Source organism: Motacilla alba, chromosome 2, assembly GCF_015832195.1.
Source record: "Motacilla alba alba isolate MOTALB_02 chromosome 2, Motacilla_alba_V1.0_pri, whole genome shotgun sequence".
NCBI classification, from domain to species: Eukaryota; Metazoa; Chordata; class Aves; order Passeriformes; family Motacillidae; genus Motacilla; species Motacilla alba.
The window spans coordinates 22,258,249-22,284,703 of NC_052017.1; the positions used below are offsets into that span (position 1 = coordinate 22,258,249).

General features: G+C 41.8%; 1 protein-coding gene across 2 annotated transcripts in view; it reads left to right on the forward strand.

Moving 5' to 3' along the window:
* The first annotated feature begins 16,946 nt into the window (after window positions 1-16,946).
* Window positions 16,947-26,455, forward strand: part of CDK14 (cyclin dependent kinase 14) — a 313,650-nt gene continuing 304,141 nt past the window's right edge. Inside the window, exons 1-2 of one of the 2 annotated variants that reach the window (XM_038128378.1) lie at window positions 16,947-17,399; window positions 23,680-23,711. In XM_038128378.1, the coding sequence (XP_037984306.1) occupies window positions 17,309-17,399; window positions 23,680-23,711 (123 nt within the window). In that variant the 5' untranslated portion in view covers window positions 16,947-17,308. The remainder of the gene's footprint in view (window positions 17,400-23,679; window positions 23,712-26,455) is intronic. The other variant, XM_038128382.1, reaches the window with a different exon arrangement.

Consider the following 26,455-nt stretch of genomic DNA (forward strand, 5'->3'; position numbering starts at 1 on the left):
TTTAGAGTTTATTAGTAGGCACTGTGTTTAATTTCATGTTTCTTTATCTGTCAGCCATTGTCAAATCTGAAGTATTATTCAAATGCCTGTCTCAGAAGAATGATGGTCTGTGATAAGAGTGAGTTGATAGTGTGGAAATGAAACATGCTGATGGTTTTCCCTGGAGATAACTTTTGCAAAAATGATGAAGGTCTGTCTGCTGTCTCATGACCAAGTAGTGACATTCCTGACTTAATAGAAAAGCATTTTTCTTCAGCACCTGCTACAGTGTATGAAGGGCTGTCATATAGTCTATCAAAACGGGGAGGAGGGACAACCTTTGTCACAATTTCAAAGACGGTGAAGTACTTGGAGAACCAAAATAGTTGTGGCAGTTGTGGACATGAAAAGGTAATGACCGTGGTCAAATTTACCTTATGTTAAGCCTAAACTTTATACAAAATGTTAAGCTGGACATTGAATATGGTATATTTTTGCTTACCCAGGTAAGACTACTAATTTAATGAGATTGTTGTGGACAGTAGCTTTAGAGCTTAATAGAAAATGCAAAAATTCTCACAAAATCCCTGGACTTTTCAGATTATTTAATCTTTCTTTTCTGTGTTCATTGGAGCAAATAATTGAATGGAAAATACCCTTATTTCATTATATTAATTAGCTTCTCTGCTTTTTTGTATGTCACTATTTCTTTCTGTGACTTACCACAAGAAGGATTATTTACCTTTGTATTTCAGTGTAGCCACAAGTAATTGGGAAAATAGCTGTAGAAAGGTATCATTGTATCTTTGTTTCTCAGGTGCATGAACAAAGGCATTTATCATCTTGGGTGTGAGCTTCCCCTCCTCCACACTTTTTCAACAAAAGAAACAGAAGGTATGCAACATAATAACAAAATAAAAGTAGGGAAACAGCATAGCCTAGGCCTGAGAGATATCTCTGTTCATTGTGATTTTCTGATTCCCCCTTCATTCACAATCTATTCCCTTTCCTCTATTTATAGTTCTAGTGGTTATTGCTTGTTAATTTTAGTGAAGGTGTTGCTGTCAGAAAAGAAGAGCAGTCTGGGAAGTGAAAAAATTAAAATTTGTGTTTATCTTTCCACAGAATACAGTTTTCAGTAGTCAAAACTCAGGTGGGACAGGTTTGAGACTGATATTGCTGGGTGTAATTTATATAAGTGAAGAAAATTTTAGAAAACTTAAGCATGTTTTAACTTGTCCTAGTGCAGGAACATTTTTGTTACTTCAGAAATCTTGGATTTGACATTGACTCCATTTAGTTGTCTGTAACATGTCTTTCTTAATTGTTATTTGATTATTAAGTAGATGTAAAAAAAGTAATTTTGGAAAATGGTCAATTATTTTTTCTTAGGGTATCTTTATTTCAGACTCCCATACATAGATTCTACCACTCATCACCACATAGAAACAAGAAACTTTCAACGTTTCTTGTTATGCCAAGCAGGTGCATGAGGAGTGGCTCTGGGCTGTGTGCCAGTGGCTTGCAACCCTAGGATGCCCCAGCTGAGCTGCTGGATGTGCAGTTCTCTAGATTTGAGCCAGTCCAGGTAAATGGGGCAGAAACAGCTAGGATGCTTTTCTTGCTGTCTTTCTGAGTGTCAGGGGCCTGACAGGAACAGAGAGAATGAAAGACACTTTTAGAAGAAATGCTGAGGAGAAGGGAAGCCACTAGTCTGGGGAGACAGTAAAGCTGGCAGGAATTGCATGTGGCTGTTCCCACTGTGCTTGCCTGAATCTGAGTTTTATCATCTTTGGTTTTGGGGTTCTAATCAGCCAGCATCTCTGACTGCCCCTGTGCTTCAAATCATGAGTTGGGGAGGTTACATGGGTGGAAGCTTTTCAAGCTCACATAGGCTCTCATCTTTCCAAATGCAGCAGGGCCAAGCTTGCTGTTGATTGATTTATCCTTTCTGTGGGTGCTAGAACAACCACTTGAAGTGCAGAGAGGAAAGAACTTGTCAAAAATATGTAGAAAGTGGCATCTCAGGACTGAAGTATAAGTATCTCCAGAGTATTCCTAAAGTTGTGTTTCTGCTTGCTGGCACTTGACAGAATCCTCTGAGACCCTTCCTCAAAAGCTCCTTCACCCAAAACTTAAAAGAAAGGGTCGTGATTCTGATACCTTCAAACAATATTGGAAATTGGAAACCTTTATTTCTTTTAATTGCTTCACATGGTTTATACTCAATATCTGGCTGAGCAAATACATTTAGTCTTTATTGTGGCATCATTAAGGCTTTGGACTTGGCATGAGAGGATTAAATGTTTAAATGTGTAGAAGTGTGCATTGGCTCTGAAACCCAGAGCTCTATTTTGTCAGCTCAGTGTTAGCTTCCTGGCTAGGCCTTGTCATGTGTGAGTTCAAGTGTTTCTCCTCAACAACACACCTTAGTTATCAAGAAAAACAAACTCTGCTTTCTTTTCTGATGCTGAGCTCTTACAAGAGATGTTAAATGGCAGAGATGAGAACAAAATTCTTTGTTTCACTTTGTCTCCTCGTTGCTGTTTTAAGCCGTGGTGAAGTGGCGAAGGCTAGGATATGTGCAAGTAGTGAATGAGCCAAACCATCCACAAATGGGAAGAGTTGTGTGTTGTGAAGGGAGGCAAAAGGGAAATAGTGGAAAAACACTAAAGCAGTGATCAACAAATGGTGTTCTCTTTTGCACAACTTTGATTAGATTTGCATTTTTGGATTTTGTTATGTCCTGTCATCTTTAATAGAAATGAAAATATGCAATACAATATGCAATACACTGTATTGCTACAACAGAAATTCCCAGGTTGATTCACTTGCTGCATCAATAACCAGGCTTAGTGTTGGTTTATAGGAAGGCTGTCTGAAAAGCACAAACTTTGCTTTTCCCTATCTTACGTAGTTTACAGAGAAAATGGTTAGTGGTTGTCTTAAGTGAGCTTCCACAAAGCGGGAAGGTCAGAAGGTAAGTCTAGACCTAAAGAAACCTGCAGGTGGATTTCAGCAGCTTAACAATTTATCAGTCTTCTGACTGAATGTCTCGACCATCAGTATGTATTATTAATCAAATGGAGTGACTTTTCTCTTGCTGATATAGCAATTGCTTTTAAACAAGAAAAAGTAATAGAGGGCAGAGTTTCTAAGCTGTCACTTTGAGTCAAGTGCTGGCATGGCAGATAAATGGGTGATAGACTAAGCAAAGTCACTTTGAGAACCCTGTAAGCTTGAATCTGTTTGTGTATTAACATGTTGAAGTAAGATGCAGGAAAAAGATAAAAGATATTTACAGTTGGTCCAGAGACTTGGCAGTTGTTTGTTGGTGGTGGTTTTTGTTTTCTTCTTTTCTTTTTAATTTGACCTTCAGTCCAATCTCTGCAAGGAGTTGTCAAGTAGCAGCATGGCAAAAAGGATTAGGAAATGTTTAATTACCTCAGGTTGATGTGGATTTGCATATCACTCTTTCTGTCACAGTTGCTAAGCTCAATACTTCTCTGACCTGCATCCCAAGGGCAACCTTTCGTGTACCCCTAATGGTCACCGGGCTTGAAATAGTATCTGGCACTTGGTGTTCTCAGGCCAGCCCTAGTTACTCATTTCCCATGCATCAGTTCAGGAATCACACACACATACCACTTTTGCCCTCAAGGAGAGTCCTTTAAGTTCCCATTACTTGGTTTCATTATTTCTCTTTCCTTTTTATAAACATCACAATTCTTGTTACCAGATGACCTAAGTTCTCAGTCCTGGCAAAAGAGGGTTTGCAACATTTCAAGGTGGTAATCTCCACGATGGCTATTTTGCCTCTTGTATTGCAGTACCATAGTTTTCTTTAATGCTGCTTTCTTCTTCACGTATATTCTTGAAATTCCAATAATCTAGATCACTACAGTGTGAATTCAGATCGGTTACCCGGGACAATTGAGCCTGCTGTGGAAGAGTCAGCATGGCATTTGCAAAGGGAAATCCTGCCTCCCAGACCTCCTGGGTTGGAAGAAGATGATAGTGAGCACACAGGGAAAATCCATTTCACTCCTAATAAATTTTTTTACCACCACTGAGTAACTTATTTTAAAAAAGTGGTTTGTGGCAGAGCTGAAATTGTTGCAACAGACCAGTACAGTGCTTTGATGCTTTACTTGAACAGCAGGACAAAGGCTCAACTTCAGCTCATTCCTGGGACACGGTTGCTGGTATGGCTACACTGCTTCCATTGCAGTTGCAAAGCAAGAGGAAGCACGTGGAATTTGCATGGCAGCATATTGTCATGGCTGCATTTCTGGGCAAGCTGGTGAAGAGATGGCTCATTCAGGCCTCCCCTCAGATGCAGAGTGGGCTCCTGACAGTTTGTGGTCTGGAGAAGCATTTCTATTCTTCAGTACTCACCAGTGAAGATCAGATGTGGTGGATTAAGAGAACCACCTTCTTTCTGGGTTTTAGTATTTCTGGTCTCAGTGATATCCCCAAGTTTTCCCTCAAGGGTTACTGTTGGTCTGATGGAATTTTTGCAAAGATCCAAATGTCAGCACAGCAGTGTCATCCTCCTGAGTGTCTCTTGCTGCTGCAGGGGAGCTTCACACCTGAATAACAAAGACATTTAGAGAGTGGTTTTATAATAATTTTAAACAGACTGAACATCTGTCTTGGGTTGCTAAAGTCGTGATTAGCTGGTGCCCTGAGTAGCTCCTGCTGAAACACAGACTTCATTTTGGTATGAAACGTCTATCCTTGAAATGAAGTTGATTCACAGGACTAAAACTGGGTGTAGGTTGATACATGGTGAATTTGAGTCAGTGGGATCAGACAGACTATGACTTCTAAGGGGGAAATACCCAAATTATCCTGAGGTAATCAGGATCCAAGCCCATCTCTAATTCCTCTTTTATCAAAATTGCCATTGCCATCTGTGAAGAAAATAATATGGAACCCCTGCCCCCCAGTGTTTCTAATAACAAACAGATCAACATAGGAATATATTTCTAGGGCAGAACCCATCAGCCATGATGACTCTTGCCTTTATTATATGTCCATGTTCTAGGAATATCAGAAGCACCAGCTTAATCAGCTGCAATGTGCTTGATATTAGCAAAATAAGTGACTATTTTCCTCTGGAGCTTACCCAACATTCATAGGGGCTCCTATGTCAGAGAAGAGACTGTTTAGTGCTCTAACATGGGGCTTTGAGAGTGAAAAAGGAGAATTCAAGATTATCCCAATGCTTAATGCTGATGAGTTTGTCCCCTCATCAAACATAGAATACAATGGTAAGACAAAGCTGCCCAGGCTGAAGGTATTCCAAAACTGACAATAAAATGGTTGGATGCAGGAAATCCTCTAGCACAAGGGGATTTAGGCCTCAAAATCAAAATAGTCGTGAGGGATGGCATAAACACATCTTCACAGGGAAATTTAGAGAATTTCTTTTTCCATGGGTTAATTTTTGACCAGATGCATTTTGTTCAGGGGCTTTGCTCTGGGCTGCAGTGACATGTCTGACACTTGACTCTGGGTTTTGTCACTCTGTAGGTAAAACTGTGACTGTCCTTTTAGCTCATTTCTTTTTACATCACTTGCACTAGTTCAGTCACTCGCCCTGCATTTTGATTAGTGGCATGAAACCCCTAATTGCCCAATTAGAATGTGTAATGATACTGTAAAAATCCCTATTAAACTGAGCAGAGGAATATTTTAAAAAGCTTGTCATAGTAGTTACTAGACGTGATAGTAGAAGAGGGAGGATAGATACATGAGGTTTATTACATGCAGATAACATGGTACTTTCCAAATTGAACTTCAAAGGACTATGCCGAGTTTATTAATGTAATTACTTATATGAAAAATTATCAGAATATAATGAATAAATTAAAAATATTATCTATATAGTATGTTATCTGTGTAGTTTTTCAGAGTGGAATTAAAAAGAACACAAAGAATTACAAGAATTTAGGCTCTTGTTTTCACATTAACGTGGCTTTTAAAATTATTCTAGAGCCTTGGTTAAACTCTTTTATAAATCAGATTTAAACAGAGGAAGATAGAAATCTCTTTGCTTTCATTTGGAAGAGTGCAGGAAGTCAGTGATGTTTTCAGACATATATTGCTGAATTTGGCAACACAAACACTAGAGCCTTCTCTCTCAGAGGATAAATAGGGAGTTCAGAAACCATTGGGGGAGTAGGGACACAAATAAATGAAACCCTTTGACTCCTGTTGCTCACCTACACTCGAAGGTGAATTTTGCCATCTGTGAACCTTTAGCCAGTGTTCTGTATTTGCCGCTGCTGGGGCAGGCACAGAAGCCTGGGTGCCGGATCACAGCCAAGCAGGGATGCTGCAGCTGCCTGCCCATGGCCTGGCTGCACTACCAGGCTGCTCAGACAGTGGAAGAAAAGCACAGTGCTGGCTTAGTTTTTATTCATGAGGAAAGATTTTTTTTTTCCAGAAGGACAGATTTTTAAACTTTGGAAAACATGAATAGATAGGCTCTGCAAATAGACAAATGTGTCAGTCATGTATTTAATGCCCTCAGGCTAGACACCAGCAAATCTGGTGATCAGACAGTCCCGTGATGGACTTGTATCCTGAATGTGATGGAATTGTTCTACAGTGTTGGTTTTGATCATTGCATTGGTTAGCACTTCTCTTCAATGAGAATCACAAGGGAACTGTCATTTGAACGAGTACATAATTAGATCACGTTGTGAAGCAAGAAAAGGAGCCATAAAACTGTCTTTTATTAAAAATTTCCTTCCTGACATTCTTTTCAGTACACCAAATAAATTAAAAATATTTTTTTCCTTTTATTCCCTAGTTGCATTACCTGATGAACTCTTGTTCTAAAATACCGATACATGACTTCAGCCAAATTAAGACAGACAAAAATACACTTAATGAAGGAGAATACTGAAGCAGCAAGAAGCATAACTTGGGAACTGGGATTTGCAGAAAAAAAAGTATCAGTTATCTTTTAAAATAATTTTGAACACAGTAAGGCAAGTCTTCTCTTCAAGTTACTCTCTGAAGATCTATGATACAAAAGTGCGCTCATTTACTCATCATGAAAGCTGCTCAGCTGGGTGGAAGGCTAGAAGCAGCCTGAGCTGTTTGTCATTACTGGGACCAATGTTCTTGTTGACATCAAACACAGACCATGAATCACAGCAGCTGAGTTGTTTATTTGGAAAGATAGATAATCTTTGGATAACACTGCACCACAGAAGGCCCTGCTAGGTCACTGCCTATCACTTCCCAAGGCCAATCTCTAATCCTCGGTGTAAAAGTTGAAAAAAAACTAGAGTGATGCTGTGGAATCATCCTGTTTCTGGTAAACAATTTTTAAAATCTAATTTAGAAGCACCCACCACTGGAATCTGTTAAATGACAGAATATGTTCATCTCTGTCCAGTATCTGGAGCTGCAGAATCCAATGAACCCTTTGGGAGCAAAAGGAGGTCTGTGGTTGCTGTGCCTTGGAGCACAGTGGAGAAGGATCTGGTTTATAGCAATGGTTGGGCGCTACAACACTGCTGGTTTGAAAGTTCAAAATCACCCAGATTCAGAGGGAAACAACACCAAGAGTAACTTTGTCATGCAGTAAATGAATGGCAAGAAGTTACCCAAGAGGTACATATCACAGCTAAATTCCTTCCTCCGTTCTGATGCAGCTGTGGATATCTGCCTGTTCCTTGAATGACCCTACACCTCCAAACCTGTTCTACCCTGAAGAATATTCAGAATGTGCTCCTTTCTCTTCCTCTTGATAGTCTCTTTTCTCTGACGTTGCTTTTGTTACAAGGAGCTTCTTGTGATGACATCAGTTATTCTGATTCACTGGCTTTCCACCTTTCCCCTTCTTGATCCCAACAACAGAAATTGATTGAAATATTTTCAATCAGCATAAGGTTCTTCTATGACAAAGTAGCTATGTATGAGCTGGGGGCACTAGGTGAAAAGATGGGTCTAAAACAACAGAGATTTTTTTTCATTTAATTGGTGTGGAGGAATGAGGGCTTAGTGTCACCTCCTTTGGGATGCTTGGAGCACCATATGCAATTATGAGAGCCTTGTGTTGTGAACTCGGGAAGCTGGAATTATCAGGGGCTTTCCTTAGGACTCTATCACTCACAAACTTTTTTTTCTGAAAGAGATTTGTCTTAGCAGGGACTCTGTCAAGTGAAGCTTTCATTAGAAAAAAATTACTTTCCAGTGAATTTGTCTTCTGAATCACTCCTCAGAGACCTTTTTCCCTGGGTATATGCATTTATTTATATTGTGTATATTTTTTATAAATCTTAAAGACATATCCATTCTGGATGGCTGTAACTGCAAGAGGAATTTCAGAAACACTGTAAATATTTTAGCAAGTAATATGGGATTATTTACTTTTTAACCTCTTACTGTAATAAATGGAACCACACTGAAAGTCCTGTTCATTTTACCACATTGTCTGTGCTTCTCCTTATAGAGGAGAAACATAAATACATATTTTGGAAATTTCTTACAAGTAAATGAAGTCCTGCAAGAATAGCTTGTGAGCAGTGAGTTTTTATTATATGAACTTAAAAGTAAGAATGAGAATTAACTTCTTATTTTCATCAATTAGACAAAGGGTTTAGGTACTTAATTTCAAATTTGAGGTTAGTGGACATGAGTGTATCCCAGGCTTGAAATCGATGGGTTTTTAAATGTCATATTTAAATCCTCAGTAAAATATATAACCAAAGGATGTAAGTGCTGAATAAAGTTAGTGCAATATTGCATGTGTTTTGAGATCAATTCATTACTGATGCAAGCAGACTTATCTTGTAATAGTCCATGTTTACGTATAGACCAACAACAATAATTAATTTGAGAGTTCAGTGGGGTACTTGGACCTCTAACCATTAAATTCTGAAGCCACTGTGCAGTTCTGGTTATCAGCTTTGCAGGGATGACTCTAAGGTCTTTCTCTCTGTGTCAGACTTCCTTCCTTCTGCTCAGATCTGAACCTGCCTCTCTGTTAACTCCTCTCGTGTGTCCAGCTGAATCATCCCAGTCCACTGCCTTCCTCTTCATGCCATCATCTCACCCATCCCTCTGTTCTGTCTCCTTGCATCCAGCACTGGTACCTCAAAAATGCAAGTTTCCAAGAGACTGCTTGGCCCTTGGAGAGCACTCCCTCCACCCAGCACATCTCACAGAATCACAGCCACAGGATACTCTGAGCTGGAAAGGACCCACAAGGATCATCAAGTCCAGCTGTTAAGTGAATGGGGATTGACCCACAGCCTTGGTGTTATTAGCACCATGCTCCAACAATATTTGCTCGTGATTCCATTTTCCATCACCCTTGGAGAGCTGTGTGTTTTACACACAATCCTTTCAAGAAGCAGTGGGATCCCAGTGAGGACTCTTGCTGTGCAGCACTGGTCAAACAGTGCTCAGGCAACACATGGAATGGACTCTGGGTAGCTCAGCCCACAGGAGTGAGCTGAATGAAGATGCCACTACATCTAATGCAGCTGCTGTCTTCTCTGACTTGTTTCTTGCTAGTTTGTATGAACAACACTTCATTAAAATAACTCGTGTTGCCACTGGCTCATAGGTCAACCACCTGGAGTTTTCACAGTACTGTCCTGACAAGACTGTCACAAGTGCCAAAATTAGTTGGTGTGCCTGGAGACCATCACAAATTTATTACAATAACCAGGGCTTTTCTCCTCCTAATTTTGCAGGAGGTCTCATCTTTTAGCATTTACTTCATACATTATTTTAAAACAAAATGGAGGAAACTGTCACATCTAATTTTCACACAGATCCAGGTACTTTAAATCTGGCACCTCCTTTTTGTACAGAGTGACTTTTGCTCTTTATCCGTGCAACTAAAATTCTCTTCATTTCACAGGCTGGCTGCCACAAGCTCCTAACCTTCAATTTTGATAAAGGTTCTTTATCCAGATTCCAAAATCTCTTTTATAGGTCATCTTTCCAGCTTATCATCCTGAGTATCTCTTTCCCACTTTGTTTCTTTCTGCTGCCTTTCCACCTTCTGCTGCATTAAACACCCCCACCTTTTCTTTCCTTTTAAAACTCCTAATTACATAAATCTTTGTACTTCCCAAGTTCTGTGGTGGCACCAACCCCTGCCTCTAATTAGTGTTTCCAGCTCTTCTTCAGTTGAATTTTCCTTAAAATGTCTTTATACCTTCCCCCCTAACTCCTGGAAGCAGGGCTTTAAACAAACACAAAGCCTCTCTTTCATCTTTCTCAAAATCACATAGTGCCTGGGAGTTATAGTCCATAGTGGCCAATTTGCTGTTTCTTGTGCTTCTGACTCATTTTGCAGATGATGGTTACCTTCAACTGCCACAATTTCTGTGGCCAGCCTCCATTGGAAATTTTGACTGCAACACTTTTGTGCAGAGACCATAGCTGCATTACCTGCAGAGACATCACTTCTGTGTGGCTCCTTATCACTATATAAGCCCCCTAAATGGCAACTAGAGCCTTTACTGCTACTGCAGTGGCAGAAAGACCTGGACTGAGAGATCAGGAGCACTCATTTGTGCTGACTCTGTGAAGACCAACGATATTGCAAGCTGGTAGTGAAGGACAGTATTCAGTTGTGAATTTGTGGCACTTAATTTGTGCAGTACTTTGTTACCACAGTGATAGGAACTAAATAAAACTATAAGATGCAGGTTCTGAAACCTTCCCTCAGCAGACTGCCATGTGGGCTGGACTGTTTTTAACTGCCTTAGGTGCTGATTTTGGGATAGAACTGAGCAGAAAGACCAAGCAATGTTTTCCTGCATGCCTGAAGTCCATCCAGATTTTCATGTTAAGAGGGCAGATCTCCATTTTGACAAAGAAGCCTTTCATGTATAATACTTGCAAATATTTTGTATTATTTTTGTGGGAGAGTTTCTCTCTCCACAGGGAGATAACATTCCCATTATGTTCTGTCCTACAGATTCAAGCAGTCCAAAAGGGTACAGAGAAATACGAGTAAATGGAGTTCAGCACTACTATAGCATGCTTTGCTAAGAGTCATTACAAATGATTTTAATAGTTAAGAAATAGGGAAAAAATAGCAGAGAAAGTTGGGGTATCTTAGAAATAAGGTAGGGTGAACATTTCAGGCTTGTTACCAAGAGAAATCAGTATATGGGTTTTTACTTTTGCACGTAGTGCTTAAATATTCACACCTAGAATCAACATAGGCTTTGTGTGCCTATGTGTTTTCAAAATCATGTGTTACCTACAAGAGGAGCCTTGTCCATGAGAAATTTCCCCAGGCTGTGTATGCAGTTATATTTTCCCAGCCCAAATCAGTTGGGCTTTGTATGTGTAGAGGCACAGACCTCTGAGTTGCACAAATAATGCTATAGTGCTGATGAGATTTTGCTGCAAAGAAAACTTGTGCTGTTACAGTAAACACCCTTTATTCAATGTTTGTGATAAAATGACATGATGCACACATGCTTTTTTAGTGCATCTAAGTGGATCAACCTCAGCCCTCCTGCTGTTTCATTTTGCATCATTTTCATCATGAGTATTTGCTGAATATTTTGGTGGCTTCAAAACATTTGTATCTAAAATCACTATGGTTGGGACCATTGCATATTAAATCCCGTTTCCTCTTTTACTAGACTTTTATCAAGATAGCATAAGAAAATGAGCTCACTAGAAGGTATTTGCACTTATTTCACAGAGGCAACATTCAGTATCAATGCTATGTTGCTAGGTAGCCAGGTGATTTTAAGCTGGAAAGCACCTCAGCCCATTCCTGCAAACCTAGCATACCTATACTTGCCCAGCAGAATCTCTGAGCTGACACCATTTATATGGAAGCATATATTGTAAAAGTTTTAAGCTCATAATAATAATAATAATGCTACTTTGTTAGTTTGAAATATGTAGGTTTCTGATACGTTGTCATTCATTGTTTTTTTTTTTTTTTTCTGCACACGTATTTTTCTGTATCCTCAGTGGGATTTTCCTACATCAGTGTGTACTAGGTCTGGCTGGGATGGAGTTAACTCTGTTCATGGCAGCTGGTACCATGCTGTGTTTTGGATTTGTGACCAAAACAATGCTGCTATGTAGACTCTTTTTATTGCTGGGCAGCATTTGTACAGCATCAAGGCTGCCTCTGTTTCTCCTGCTACCCAACCAGTGAATAGATCAGGGGTGCACAAGAGGTGGGGAGGGGATACAAGCAGATACAACCCAAACTGTCCAAAGCAATATTCCATGCCATATAACAATATGTTCTGCAATGCATTGGAGAGGAATGCAGTTTAGGTAGGCCAGTTGTCTTTTGCCTCAGGAACAGGCTGGGCATCGCTGCGGGGGAGGTGGCAAGGGATTGCCTTTGCGTCACTTATCTTTTGTCTTCTTTTTTATTCCACTTCTTTCTTTATAAAATTATCAACCCATGAGTTTTCTTGTGTTTGCTCTTACTTTTCTGTTATGTGGATGTGCAGAGACCCCCTTTTCTGTTATGTGGATGTGCAGCTTTGTGTGATGGCCAAGCCAAAAAGAATCCATACTTTCCTGGGAAATGAAATGCTCACAAACACCACAAGGAAGCTGCATAACAGAGACAGGAATTACAAACATCAAGGTTAAAGATGTTGTGTTTCACTTGCACATTTAACCCCTGATGTGATGCTGTAAAGTAAGAATGAAACAGAAAACTAGTGCCCCCATATGTTAATACATGAAATAAAGTGTCCACGAGGGGGTACCAGAGGTGTAAAACCATGGATGGCTCAGCAGGTCACCTCTAATCTGCAGCTGGATATAAGGCAGCAGGAAAAACACTTTCTTCCTGTTGTGCCTTTGGAACCACGTGTGTGGACCTTACTCATCCCTTCTTACCCCACGGAGCAGGCTTTGGCAATAGCAGCCAGGCTGGAGAGGCAATACCTGGGCCCATGAGCCCTCCGTTAATCAGCAGGGATGCACGGAATATCAACACAGGGAAAATTTCCATGGCTGCATAAAAAATGGGATTTAATGGCAATCACCAATAAGGCAACATAAAATACATCAGCTCTGAGAACTTTTTGTGGGAACAAGTTATGATGTGGATGCAGATTACATGCGTACTGTTCTGCTATTGCCAAAGTTTAATTTTTGTCACTAATGCATTTTGCTAGCAGAGCTAAAGGTCATGTCCCTAAGGATACGACACCATTTGTGTTAGCAGAGCCTGGCTTTCTCCTCAGATAATAGTCATCTTGGACTGAGTACTATTAGAGGACAAGTGAAAGTGAGACTGGGGGAGGGGGGAAGAGGAGGGGGTGTGTTATGTGACTGTACATCCATCTTCATCACTGGAGGGTCACAAAAGGATCGCTGTGTGTTAACAAGCAACACAGCTCCAAGCACTCAGGTCCCAGACGCTGCAGCAGAGAGATCTTTTCAAGGTGAGCAGACTGGCCTAATGCAGAATGTCTCCAGCCAGGGAGATTTATGAAAATCTACTTTATACTGGCAGCAGAAGGCCTGACAAGACAGTGCTCTCCCCGGAGAAGTTACACTGACTACTTCATCTCCCTGGAGAGCTTTACTGCTTTCTTCCAACAGACCTCTTCATGCAAGGTCTTACTCTGCCCAAATCCATGGCATTAACTACCTCTTCCACAAATATACACTGCTTGCTTATGTGCTCCTAAGATTTCTGAAATTCAGACACTTGGCCCAGGAATGTAACTTAAGTACACTGCCTTTCAAGAGCCCCTAAGAAGTGTTACGGGGTCAAGGGTGGGGGGCACATGACAAATCCTGGGGTTGAGAGAGAGCTCAGGCCACATAAAATTACCCCATAAAATCAGCAGCAAGTGCCCTGAGACCTGGAGAGTGCACAGATCTGTGTGACACCCCGAGCCACCATCTGCACCACGCATCACGGATTTATTTTTCTGCCGTTTCATCTTACCCTGCAAGTAATGAACAGCGCGGCCGTGGCTGCTCCATCTGCGGCGAGGAGACTGCTGGCACACCCTGTGCTCCAGGCCCATGGCCACGCTGCTTGTAGCTCCAAACAATATGTTCTTTTACACAATAACGAGCAAACTGCCAGCCCTGCTCTCTCCCCTTCCTCGGAAATAACCCACACCTCAGCGTGAAACATTGAAACCGTGAGGCTCCTGGCTTGCATGAGACACTGAGGCGAATGTTTCCTCTTGTCCAACTTGCAAGTGATATCTTGGCAACTATTTTTCCTGCACTTGATAATACTTACATTTGCAGAGTGATTCAGCATGACTCAGTGTCAGCAGCAGAGGCCAGGATTTGTAGTGAATTCTTACCAAAGCCAGGAAAGGAGATGCTTGGGTCACAAAGTAACTGCAAGCAGTTTTTGTTTAGGGTGTTTCTTTGGAGAGTTGATGTAAGAAAAGGTGCTGTAAATAATGTGCCTGGCTTTTTATAAAACAGATGCCCCATTAAAGGCAAACATGCTTTAACTTGGTAGAGGCTTGTGGAAGAAGGCAGCAAACAACAATATAATTTTGCATGTTTTTCATGTTAATTTTTTATGCCTCAAATTGAAAGACTTAAAACAGAGCTGAAATCCTGTCCCTACAAGGAAGCAAAACATCATCATCAGAGTAGCTGCTATCTCTGTGGTTTCCTAATTGCATGTTTCTGCTTTACTGGTTTCCTGAGATGGGCGATGGAAATACAGAGATGAGAAATAAGAACCACCAGCTTATGAGCTTGATCAAAGCTACAAAAGTGATTCCACATTCCTGAATTCAATGAATTTTCAGTACTACTGCCCTTGGAAACAGAAGAGGCTTGGGCAGGGGAAAGAACAAAGAAGGACTTTCACAGAAATATTTCTGCCAAATAAAGACCACGGTGGGAAGAATGACACAAATTGCAGGGTGCTGTTGGAGAATCTGTGCACAGCTGGAAGCTTGTCCTTCCTCTGGTGGAAAAAGTCTGTGTAGCATCTCTGCATCCTGAGGTTGTACAATATTCAGAAGACAAGACCTGGGTTTCTCTCACTTGGCACCACACTGGTGTCTAATTTAGGCAAAATTTTCATTGATTTAAAACACCCTGACATATGCTTGTAGATCATTCCCAAGCAGCTGCAAAGCCAGATGCTTCTCAGAAATTTTGGGTTGCTTGCTTTCTGTGAAAGAAAGACTGCAGTAGCCTGGCAGAGGCTCATTCTTCCCAAGTGATAAAGTGATGGTTTACTTAGAAATAGGGAGGAAAAAAGGGAATATTTTTCCAAATTCACTAGGTGCTAGGATCTAGGCTAATTCACTAGTAAGACAGCATCTATCAATTAAGCATGGTTAATTACAGGTTCCTAAGAAGCTCTCAGAAATGATATCCCTAATTGCTGAAAGCAAGTCACAGACTGAATTACAGCACTGTTCGTGCAAGTCTCAGCCAAACAGCAGAGCTACCTGGAGTGAATGGTGACACAGAAAATGCAAAGTGCTCAGATGTTAAACTAAGTTTTAGCTCCTGGACCAGAATATTTTATTTATGATGATGGCATTTTCCTCTCCACTAAGAACAGGGGTAGTAATGTCAGATTCAGACAAAGATCAAACCATCAGCCATTATTAAGGACTTTAATGTAATTTTCTTGAAATGATTTAGTTAAACATCCTTAAACACTTGTGTTCTCCCTCCCTTTTTCCTTCTAGTGCCTTTGTCTGTTTCTTTTTAATTTTTATTTCTCCTCCTTTTCCCTGTACTGCTCTCTGCAAGGTTCCAGTTTCTACCGTTTCTCAATTTCCTTCCGTAACACGACATAGCCAACATTGAAAATGCCATTTTAGCTCCTGTTTCAAAGATGCTAGCAGGGTCAAGAGAATTCACACTTCCAAAAACCTTTTTATCAAACTGTCTGTACATTCAGGTGTTACGCATAAGACATTTTACCAGCACTGCTGTACTACTTTATGGCAGGACAAGTTCCCATGTATGCCACAGGAGGTACATGCATATTCTACATATGGTAGATTAGAGAACTGCAATAGATTTCCACCTCAAGATGCTGCATACTGTCCACCCCTGCTGCATTGTAATAGAAAGGCTCAATCCCAATCCCAGAGCACAGAGTTGCAGATGGCTTGAACCCAACTCACCTAAACACTTGTCTAGACAAATGTGCTCCTGAAACTGAGCTTAGACACCGTCTAATCCCAGTAAATTGTGTTAGGTGCCTCATTAAAACCCAAGTTCATTTTAAACAGATAACATGCATTAAAATACAATTTAAGCCACAAAGACCTGGGCTTTAGAACCTTACCTAACATATTGTTCTGGAAAAGTACCTACTTTATACTTTAGACTAGACACAATCATCCATTTTGATGGGTTAAACTGATTTATTTTTCAGTAATGTTGCTTCAATTGAGTTAACAAGCTCAAAAGCTCCCAGCACTCATTAAGTTGCAGGCTAAGGCACATTATCCGGCTGCGCCTGGACACGCACGTGGAGAGGACCCCAACTTTCAACCTGACGGGCCGGGTGCTCTCGGCGGACGAGGTGCCCTTTCCCGCGTACCCCACCGCAGCAGCGGGGGCAGCGTTCCGCACCCGCCGCCCGCCCCGGGGGTGCCTCCCTGCACGGCCGGACCCCCGCCCAGCCCCGGCCCGCCGGCCCGGGGGTCCCGCAGCGCGTCCCGGGAGAGCGCGCTGCAGCGGCGGGGCGCGGGCAGCCCCGGGCGGACGCGCTGTCCCTGCCGAACGCCGCCGCAAGCGCCCTCAGGGCCACCGCAAGCGCCCTCAGGGCCACCGCCGCCCCGAGCGCTCCCGCCGGGAGCCTCCGCACGGCCCCCGCGCCCGGGACGCGCGGCAGACAGCGCGCATCCCCCGGCCCGGCCCCCGCGCTCCCCGCCTGCCCCCCACGCCCCCGCCGCCGCCGCCCTTCCTCCCCGGGGCTCCCCGGCCCGCCCAGGCTCCTCCTCCTCCTTTCTCTCAGCGCACCCTCCCTCCCTTCCTCACGCCCTCCCTCCCGCCGCCGGCGCCCGCAGCCCCTGGCCGGACTTTGCTGTCGCTGCTCCATCTCCGCTCGGCGCGGCCGCGGCCCCCGCCCTGCCCGCGGGTCCGGCCGTGCGGGGCAGCCGGGCACGGGCGTGCGGGGCTATGAGCCGGGCGGCGCGGGGCGCAGCGGCTCCGGCAGCGGCAGCGGCAGCCGCGGTGTAGGGCTCCTTTCCCGGGCGGGACCGGGACCGTCCCGCGGCGCCCGGCGGCTCCTCGGGGCGCGGGGAGAGCCCCGGCCGGAGGGACCGTGTCTCCCCCGGAGCCAGGGGAGCGGCGGTGGCGGCCGGCGGGAGGGGCGAGTCGCCCCCCGATGTGTGACATGATCGACTCGCAGTCCGCCGAGAAGATCAGCAGGATGAAAAAGTTGCGGAGAACTTTATCGGAGAGCTTCGGCCGAATAGGTGAGTCCGGGCCCGGGTCCCGACGGCGCTGCCCGCCCCCCGGGGGTCCCGGCAGGAAGGGGACGGGGGGCGGTGGGCTCAGCGCTGCCAGGCTGGGAGCACCCGCGGCGACGCCGTCCGCGAAAAACGTTTCTTGGGAAGAAAGCTCGGGAAATAAACAACTCCGGTAGCCCCAGCAGTGCTGCATGGGTCTGTGATGGAGTTAACCCAAAATCGGCCCGGAGGAGCAAACTGTAAATGAGAGTTGGCTCACGTGCCCCGCTGCCGAAGAGAAACCTCAACAGAAAGCAGCCGGTTATTTTCATTTTCTTGCAGGTCTGCTAATTTATTTTTGGTACGGGCTGCAGGTTGTTTTCGGTTGAGGTGTGAGATGCTGAAGCAGGTAATAGCGGCCCAGTGACTTAGGGGGCCAGACAAAAGAAGTCTATCTGTCATCTGCTGCGAAGTCCTGTCGCTCTGTCACTGACATAAAGCATCCTGAGGCAGCGTCATCTGAATGCCGCTGCCAAGCGTGTTACATCCCAGTACCACACCGTGTTTGGTTTTGACACTGGTTTATTTTGCAGTTGAATTTGTTATTGAGAACAATGCCAAAGAGTTCTGGTCTGCTTGGACTGGTGTTTCTCTTAGTCTTTGGTGCACTATGATGCTTAATTCACTGTTTAAAGCATTAATTCCCGCTGACATCAACGCGCAGCCGAGCAGGGAGAGAAGGTACCTCAGAGGAGGAGTGAAGCGTCCCCGAGTTGGTGGCTGGAGGAAGTGCTGTAACACACGAGAGCAGATGCAGCACCCCTGTGCTTGCAGACCTTCTGTATGGGCCCTTCCACAGTCCTTCTCCATGCATTGTCCGTTTGGGAGGTCTTGCCTTGGAGCCAGCCTGGCCGGCAGACGTGGGTCAGCTCGCAGAGCTGCTTTGTCCCAGTGAGAGGGTGTGAAGTGCCTGTGCACAGCCGGGAGCTGTGGCCTTTGGTTCTCCCCCGGTGACCCTACCTAGAATCTGTGCCGGCACACTTGGGCATTTTAATTTTTCACGTGCTGTGTATGCATTCAAGCACCGCAAGCTTTTAAGAGGATGATTGTCTTAATAGGTATTTTTACTGTCCTACTCCAGGATGAAGAAGACTGACAAAAGCTTATTCTTACTTGTAAACCAGAGAGTTTCAAGGGGAAATGCAAAGTACAGTTTTAAAGCAAATATGATGTCCATCTTACAAATCTTTCTGTCCCCATATGAAAACAGCTTTCATCAGTCTTAAACTTGTAAAATACGTTTAACTTTCTTTGATTAGAAGAAAAAGAAATATGAAGCAGTCAGGTGTTTGGTCTGTTATATGTCTCTGTGCGTGTATAAACACAGAGAGACGCTCTTCCACAGATCTGTGAAAGGGTTTTACTAATGGTGGAAGTCATTAACAAAGAAAATGTTTTGAATGAGGATGCTGCTTTGTTGTAACAGTGACAGTCCTGTTAATGCCTTTTAGGGATCAAGGCCCCTCTGGCTGGTAATTTCTGCATGTTTTATTTGGCTCGGTTGGGTGATCATCTCTTCTTGTCATTTTGCACAAATTAAACAAGCTTTTAGTTTCCTTGGGAGCTCTGGCCTGGTTTTAGATACATGGATATTTATGTCTGGAAGCTCCTCCAGTTCTGTGTGTATGTGTGCAGAAGTGTAGGAGTGTGGTCTGGTGTGCAGTTGGTTTGTTTGTTTGCTGGTGGTTGTTTTGTGATTAAAACACAGCTGCTACCAGCAAGTTTGTTCCATCTCCAGATGCTGAAATATATTGATCATCATTCTGGTAACCGGACTTTGAGCAAAAAAACTTCTAATTTATCTGTGTGAGGTTGGAAGATAGTTCACTCCCTGATACCAGAGCCACAGATAAGCCCAAGCAAAGAAATTCTAAACTTGCATACCAGGAAATCCTTGGGTAAAACATGTGCTGTACTTCACTCTTATATTGAAGTGAAGGAGAGAAAACAAAAACCTCATTGGAAAAAGACTTTCTGGATATTTGACATTTGGGTTTTAATGCTCTTTTTGTAGGTGCTGGTTGCTTGATATGGTTAGCAAATTACAAATTAATTATGTATTTAATTTGTAACTTTTGCAGTCATCTGCTCAGTTGTGATTTGTCATAAATAATAAATTCCTGACAGTGGTAAAGGCCGGGTTGGATGGGGCTTTGAGCAACTTGGTCTAATGGAAGTTGTCCCTGCCCATAACAGGGGAGTTGGGATGATCTTTAATGTCTCCTCCAACCCAAACATTCTGTGATTCTATAAAAGAGTGATGATATATTAACTTCTTCTGTTCTGCTTCAATGTCTGTGTTTTTGCAGGTTTAAGTATGCAACACAGTATCATGAGCATTGTCATATAAATGATGTGAGAGTACTGCGGTGTTTGAATCAAATAATTAGTGAGTCAGACCTTCATGTGTTGCAGGAAAGATCTGATGGTCATTCTTGAAATGATAAAGCACTGTTACACCTTCCCCCAGTGTTGGCAGTATTCCATCTACCAAATGCAGTTCTCTCAATACTGCAAGACCCCAGACTTTGGTACGAGATTTAGATACCCAAGGTTATGTTAGCCTCTCGGATAAGAGTGGTGAAAATGTATCCTGATTGTTGTTGGTGGTGAGCTTTTTTTTGTTAGAGCTTGCAAGTTAACGCTCAATAAACTGCATTTCAGACCCACTTCTCCTCGCCAAGTAGTCCTCTCAATTTGAGAAGCTCTAGCTGCAATTAATTTATGGGTTTTTTTTACAGTGTACTGAAGTATGTCAGGTAACATTTGAAGCTATTTTCCCAGCATCTCTAGACAGTGTAGTTATTCCTGTGGCACAGCAGAGGCCCAAAGGGTACCAAGAGCAGCCTCAGGAAGACTTGACCCATTTTTTTTTACTCTGAATTGATGCTTTGCATCCACTGGCTTTGCTGGAAGAGGGTGATGAAGATCTGGCTCATCAAACAAAACTGGGCTCAGTCCTGTAACTCTTAGAATACCTAATATTGAAAATGTTTATTTTGCTGACTTGAAAGTTGTGATGTGTGACATTGCCCACGCAGTCAGCCTTTTCCTGAGCATTCACTTTGTTCCATTATGTGCAAATCTGGCAGAGGATGATACAGTGCTGGGGGAAATGTGTGTGGTCTGTGGTGCTACAGGGTGGCTCTTTGCTGCAGAAATTGTGTGCTTCCAGTTCTAGAGAAATGAGCTGTCTTTGTAGCTTAGGTACCCTGTCTCCTGGCACAAATTTTCTGGTGTTTCAAGGAGTGTCCCTCTTAAAAGTTATCTTACCATAAAGAACTAATATTGCTAAGAATCTGAAAATATATATATATAATTCTTTTCATTCATAAGTTTCTGCCAGCCTATTCATTTTTATATGAACATCCATATTAGTTTAAAAATTTGTTTCCTTGCTTACAGACTGTGTTGACCATACAAGTAAACACATCATAACTGCATGTTAAGCAACTTTTAGAAATTCAGTTGACTCACTGTTTAATTTAGGATTTAAACCTTTATTAGGTTTGGTTCTTAGTTTTGCCCTTTGATAGTTATGTAATTAAATTATTAGTGAATAATTTAATAAAAGCATTTGTCATCTCTTAATTATGTGAAGAGTTCTTAGCTATGCATTGTTGAAGCTCATAAAGTACCAGAATCACATTTGAGATCACTTCAGCTCATGCCGTTTAACTTCTGTTTTCTTATGAGTTTCTTTAGTCAAAAACTAACTCCAGATTACAAAGAAAGGAAGGAGGAAAGGAAGAAAGAGAGAAAACGTTGCTGAGATTTATCAGTGTGCTGAAAGCAACCTGTGGCCTTTCTGAGCATCCCTGGGCTTTGTTACTAGCTCCTCACTGATACAAAGGTTATCTCCACTAATCTCCTCTGATGTACATCCACATAGCTCACATACCTGAGATAATGAGAACTTCATTTGTAAACAGTTAATTTTCTTCTAAAGTTCAGCAGATTTTTTTTTAACAGTTTAAAAAGGAAAAGATTGCATCAAGGAGAAAAAGGTATTTTTAATATAGTTTGTTCTATAAAATATGCTGCTTTGGTGTCTTCTTTGGGAGATGCTATGTAGAGAATTGGTTGAGACTGTTATTATTATTAAGCAGAATCTCATTAAATGGGTGGCCAGAACTCTCATACTCTTTTTGTGATTCTTAAAAGCCCTCTTTTAGTCAAAGGTAGGAGCTAAAGACAAACCAAATATATGCAATAGGCCACATATTGCCATTTCTTCTTGTTCTGTTACACTGTGAATTTCGTTTAGCTATCTGTTGGGCTATTTCTGTAGTGCTCTGGTCATGTGAAAATCTTGTGTTTTGGTAAGGGATAAAAGCTTGTCAGCACAGCTTAAGGTGTGTCATTTACTAATTTATAGCTTGTATGTCACTGTGACCTGAGTGGTAATTGGGAAGATTGGAAGCGTGTTCTTAAAAAGTGTTCCACAGGTTGGGGGTTCTCCGTCTCTTTCCTCCTCTCTCTTTCCTTCTCTTTCCTTACTCATAGTTCTGAGAACTTGGGATTGGCAGTCTGAAAATTTGATCACCCTTCAAAACCATAAAAATATATTTAACTGTCCAAATGTACAATGTGTGACTCAGATCACCTCAGCAAAATACCAGGGTTTGTTTCATTGTTTTTATCACTGAGCATGAAATCTAGGTGAGTAACTGTAAAGCAGTGATCTTCGAAGGTTTGAGGGAAGCTATGTTTTGTGTCCTAAAGAAAAGGGAATTTAAAAGCAAAGAAAGGCTGGACATTCCCGGCTATCCCTGTACAAAGATAAAACTGGGATTTGTGCCTTGCTGCCCATGGTAGAAATTCTGGAGGTGCAGCACTGTTTGCACACGTGGTACTGCCTCTGTACCACCTCTGATACAGCTTCTACAGTTTTGGCTTTGCTTTTGTTTTATTTTCATTTGTTTCTTGTGGGGTTTTTTTTTGTTCGCTTTTATTTTAGTTTTTTGTTTTGTTTGGTTTTTGTTTTTTGCTGTGGGTTTTCTGGGGTTTTTGATTTTTTGTTTGTTTTGGGGATTTTCAGGTTTGATTTTTTTGTTGTTGTATTTTGATGGGGTTGTTTTTGGTTGTTTTTGTTTTTTGAATCTGGTTATGCAGTTGCTCCTGAAGACAAGATTTGAAAGATGTTTAGAAATTACTAGTAATTTGAAGGCAGAAGAAGCATCTAAAAGAGAAAAATAACAACTGGAGTCTAGATCCTCAACCATGCTAGGTGCTTAAATATTTATTTCTTGCAGAAATATGCAGGAGTGTAAGAAACATTATGCTGCTTAAATGATGAGGAGGGACCCTTCTGGTGCAGCATGCCTGAGCTGCATGGCTGTTCAGATGACATCCCCCAAACTGAAAACCTCCTTGGTTTAAACTGAGAAGAAGCAGGGCCATCACCCATGCAATGTTTTATCTAATTTTAGCTCTTCAAGAGAGGGAAACAAAGAGCACTTTCAGGTCACGGCGTGCAGCACACGGAGTGCAGTCCCTCGTGGGTCTGGCTGAGAAAAAGAGCCAGTCTCGTACCTGCGGACTGGCGCAGTTCAGTGCAGATTTCGAGAAATTAATTTTCTTCATATTTCAATAAGGAAGTCCAGTATGCTAAAGGAAAACTTTCCATCAGCCTAATCTTTGCTACAACTGCAGAACTATTCGTGTCTTCATTTTCTTACCAGTTGACATATTTTCTGCACTGTTTTTCTCTCCTATGTTTGTTGATTAATTGCTTGTTAACAGTGTAAGAAAGAAATCTCTTCTACTTTAGTGCAAGTCATACTAAAAATTAAAAAAAAAAAAGAAAAAGGAAAAAGGCATGTTACAATGCATACTATTTCATAAAGAGTTAGTACTTGAAAAGCTGAATACATGGTTAGGTGGTTGTTATACTTTTCCTTTTTGAAGTTCAGTCAAGCTCTCCATAAAGGGTTTTCACACTCACTAGGAGTTAAAATAAAAACCCAAACCCACCCTTACAAACTCTTATTTTCTTTAACCTGAGAGAATTTTTCATAAATATGTAAATTTACTTTCTTAGAAACTCTCTGTGCTGTTCTACATTCCATTTACAGATTCAGATTTTGAGTATAAAATTGTTATTCACGCCAGCGTGTTCTTTCCTATTAAAACAGGAAAATGATGCCCTGTTTTAGTTGGTTTCTTTTTTTTTTTTTTTTCTAGTGGTTTGTGTTTATTGAAACACAGTGCAGATAATAATTTCTTTTTTCTTTTTATTTTAAAGCCTTGAAGAAGGAAGATAGCAGCTTTGATGAGGTAGGTTAAATGTCTTTGTACTTTACATAGTCCAGGTATGCCTTTAATATTTCTCACTGATGCTAGAAGAAACCCATGGATAGTAGTGTTATGATATACATGTGAATTAATACATGCATACTGCTCAAACATATTTTCATTTTCTGAATAACTACCAGGACAATGTCTTTGTCAAAGGGTCTGCATGGAACACTTGGTTGTTTTTTTTAATGTAATACAGCTGGATGTTTTAAGAAAAGTGACCATTTAAAACTGTTCAATGGTGAGAAATGTTGCATGCAGGGAAAATACTTCATAGAACTTTGCCTGTGATAATTCCTGTAACTGTAGGCCTGTATTGTAACAGGCAGGGAAAAAACATCCCTCCTGAGAGAATACCTTATGTAAAGTGCTGCTGCGCTGGCTTCTTGCTGAATATGTCAACTGAGAGAGATGCTTATTATTAAATTAAAAAGAAACCCAACCCAACAGCACAAAACCAGCATCTAGTCTGTTGGTAAAGCTGATACTTGATTATTCAGTCTAATCAGTTTGGGGTCTTGACCTGTCTGTGATATGATTTGCAAGTTAACTCATAAAATATGCTGCTCACAATTTGTGCTTGAGAGCTCCAGGTCAGTGCAAGTCATCCCACAGAGCAAGCTTATGCAGGAAGAGGTGTAGGCCTCGCTGTGATGACTGGTCATGTTGCAGTCAATGCTTGCCTTGTACTGCCACCATAGCTGGAAGCAAATGGAAGTATTTTCATGTGTTGATGTTGTACTTCTGGCATTTCTTCTTCATTGCTTGCTGTAAGCTTAAATTCTTGGCTGAATAGAGTGAGATAGCTGTTGTGTAATGCCAGATTCTAGAATAAATAAATGATGATGTAATGTCCTGGATTCTGGATCGACTCAGACTCCATCTCTTTCTAAACAGATCACACTGATGCTCAAATACAGCAGTACAATATTAATATTTCGTGATTTTCTGACATGTGTTGCAAAAGCTGTAACTCAACTTGACCCGTCTCAGGTCTGCAGTGAAGGTCATGGGGTCGGGCTCTCTTTTCAGGAACTCTGTTGCATCATGCAGTGGTCCTGACTATTAGGTCCTGACTGTTTTATTTCTCTTGTAGCTCTCATGGAACTTGATTCCACCCTAAAAGTGACACCTGTACGAATACATGCTTAGTAAACTCTGAATTCTTATTTTACAAATCTGGTCTGGTTCTGTTCAATATTTTCTTCTGAAGGCTGCAGTGGTATATCTGTGCTATAACCTATTCAGTAACTAGTAATACCTTGTATTAAATTTGACTCAGAATTTAAAAGGATGTATTAAAAAGCACTTTTATATGAAGATGGCAGTTCTTCTGTCCCCTTTCCTTCCCTTCCCCAGGATTGTTTATCTGCAGGTTGTATTTCTTTAAACCTGGTTTTCTGCTTTAACAGGAGACCACTTGAGCAAATTTTTGTTTAAATTCAAGGGGGTTGGGGGAGAGAGAATCTTTCAAATATGTTTTTAATGGAATCTGACAGATTGTTGCAATGAGCTACTGCAGAGGCAGTAAGGGACATCTAGTGGGAAGGGTACACAAAAGAATTTTCCATTTCCTGTAAATATGGAAGAGCTTGATGTGACATTTGCATCAACTGGTTCCATAGTTTTGGGTGTCATTTCTTAGAAGAAAGAAAAGTGTATTGAGATTTTATGTTGTCCTTATTATCTCTTCAAATTCTACACAGTTCTTGGTGATTTTCTAGCCTACGGTGTGAATCAGAGAATGAGCTGTACCAGATACCACTTAATTCCTTTTTTTTTCAAACATCTTTCAAATCAGAGGATTAAACAGATGTTGGTTACAATAATGTACCTGATTTAATAACACCTGCTTCTGAGGAAGACAGAATCTGTGAGCAGAGGAGTGGGTGCACATATTGGTCTTAGGAGGCCATCCTGAAAAACACTACTAAGACCATTTGATATTAAAAAAAGTGGTCTGGTCTTCTGGCTTGTGTATACAGTATTGCTATAACAGGGAAACAGTTAGGAGGAAAGTTAAGATGACAAGAAGTGGGAATATCAGGTAAGGATAGAAGAGAGAGGAAGTAGTTTCCCAAGCTGTCCAAAGCTGTCAGCTTTGGACCTCCTACTACAAAAAATGAAATAGTCAACTATTGAAACAGAAATTTCATTTAATAAGCAGCACATTCTCCTTGTATGGTTAGTGAAAAGATGCTCCTGTATGTTGCTGACAGATGCTGTGTATCTCTTCTCAGCCTGTGCTTCCCCTTTCCTGAAGGGAGGTTGACCTGTGAAGCAGTGATTGAACAAGGAGCAATGAACTTGCAGAGGGACTTTATGCTCCTGACAGGTAGAGGAGGACTCGTGTTTTAGCCTTTCAAGGTGTGACCAGAACACCAGGAGCAGAAGCAGGCCAGCAGGGACCTGAAATCTCTGATGGAGGAGAGAAGGTGGCATGAAGAGGAAGATAACCCCTCTAAAGCTGCAAGGTCTGCATTTGCAGCTGAATAGGTTGTCACTTTATTCTGCGTATTGTAGGTGCTGCATGAGGTGCTTACTTGTTTGTCTCTCTGGAACTGAAGGGAATAAATTAAACACTTCAGTGGTTCTGAATTCTACCTGCTTTGATTGCTTGCAGTAGCTGAAAAATGTACAACACTTCAGGAAGTGTTGAAGAGAAGAGAAACTACTTTTGAAGAGAAACTACCAAAAATTAAGATGTCAGACATGATAGGCAA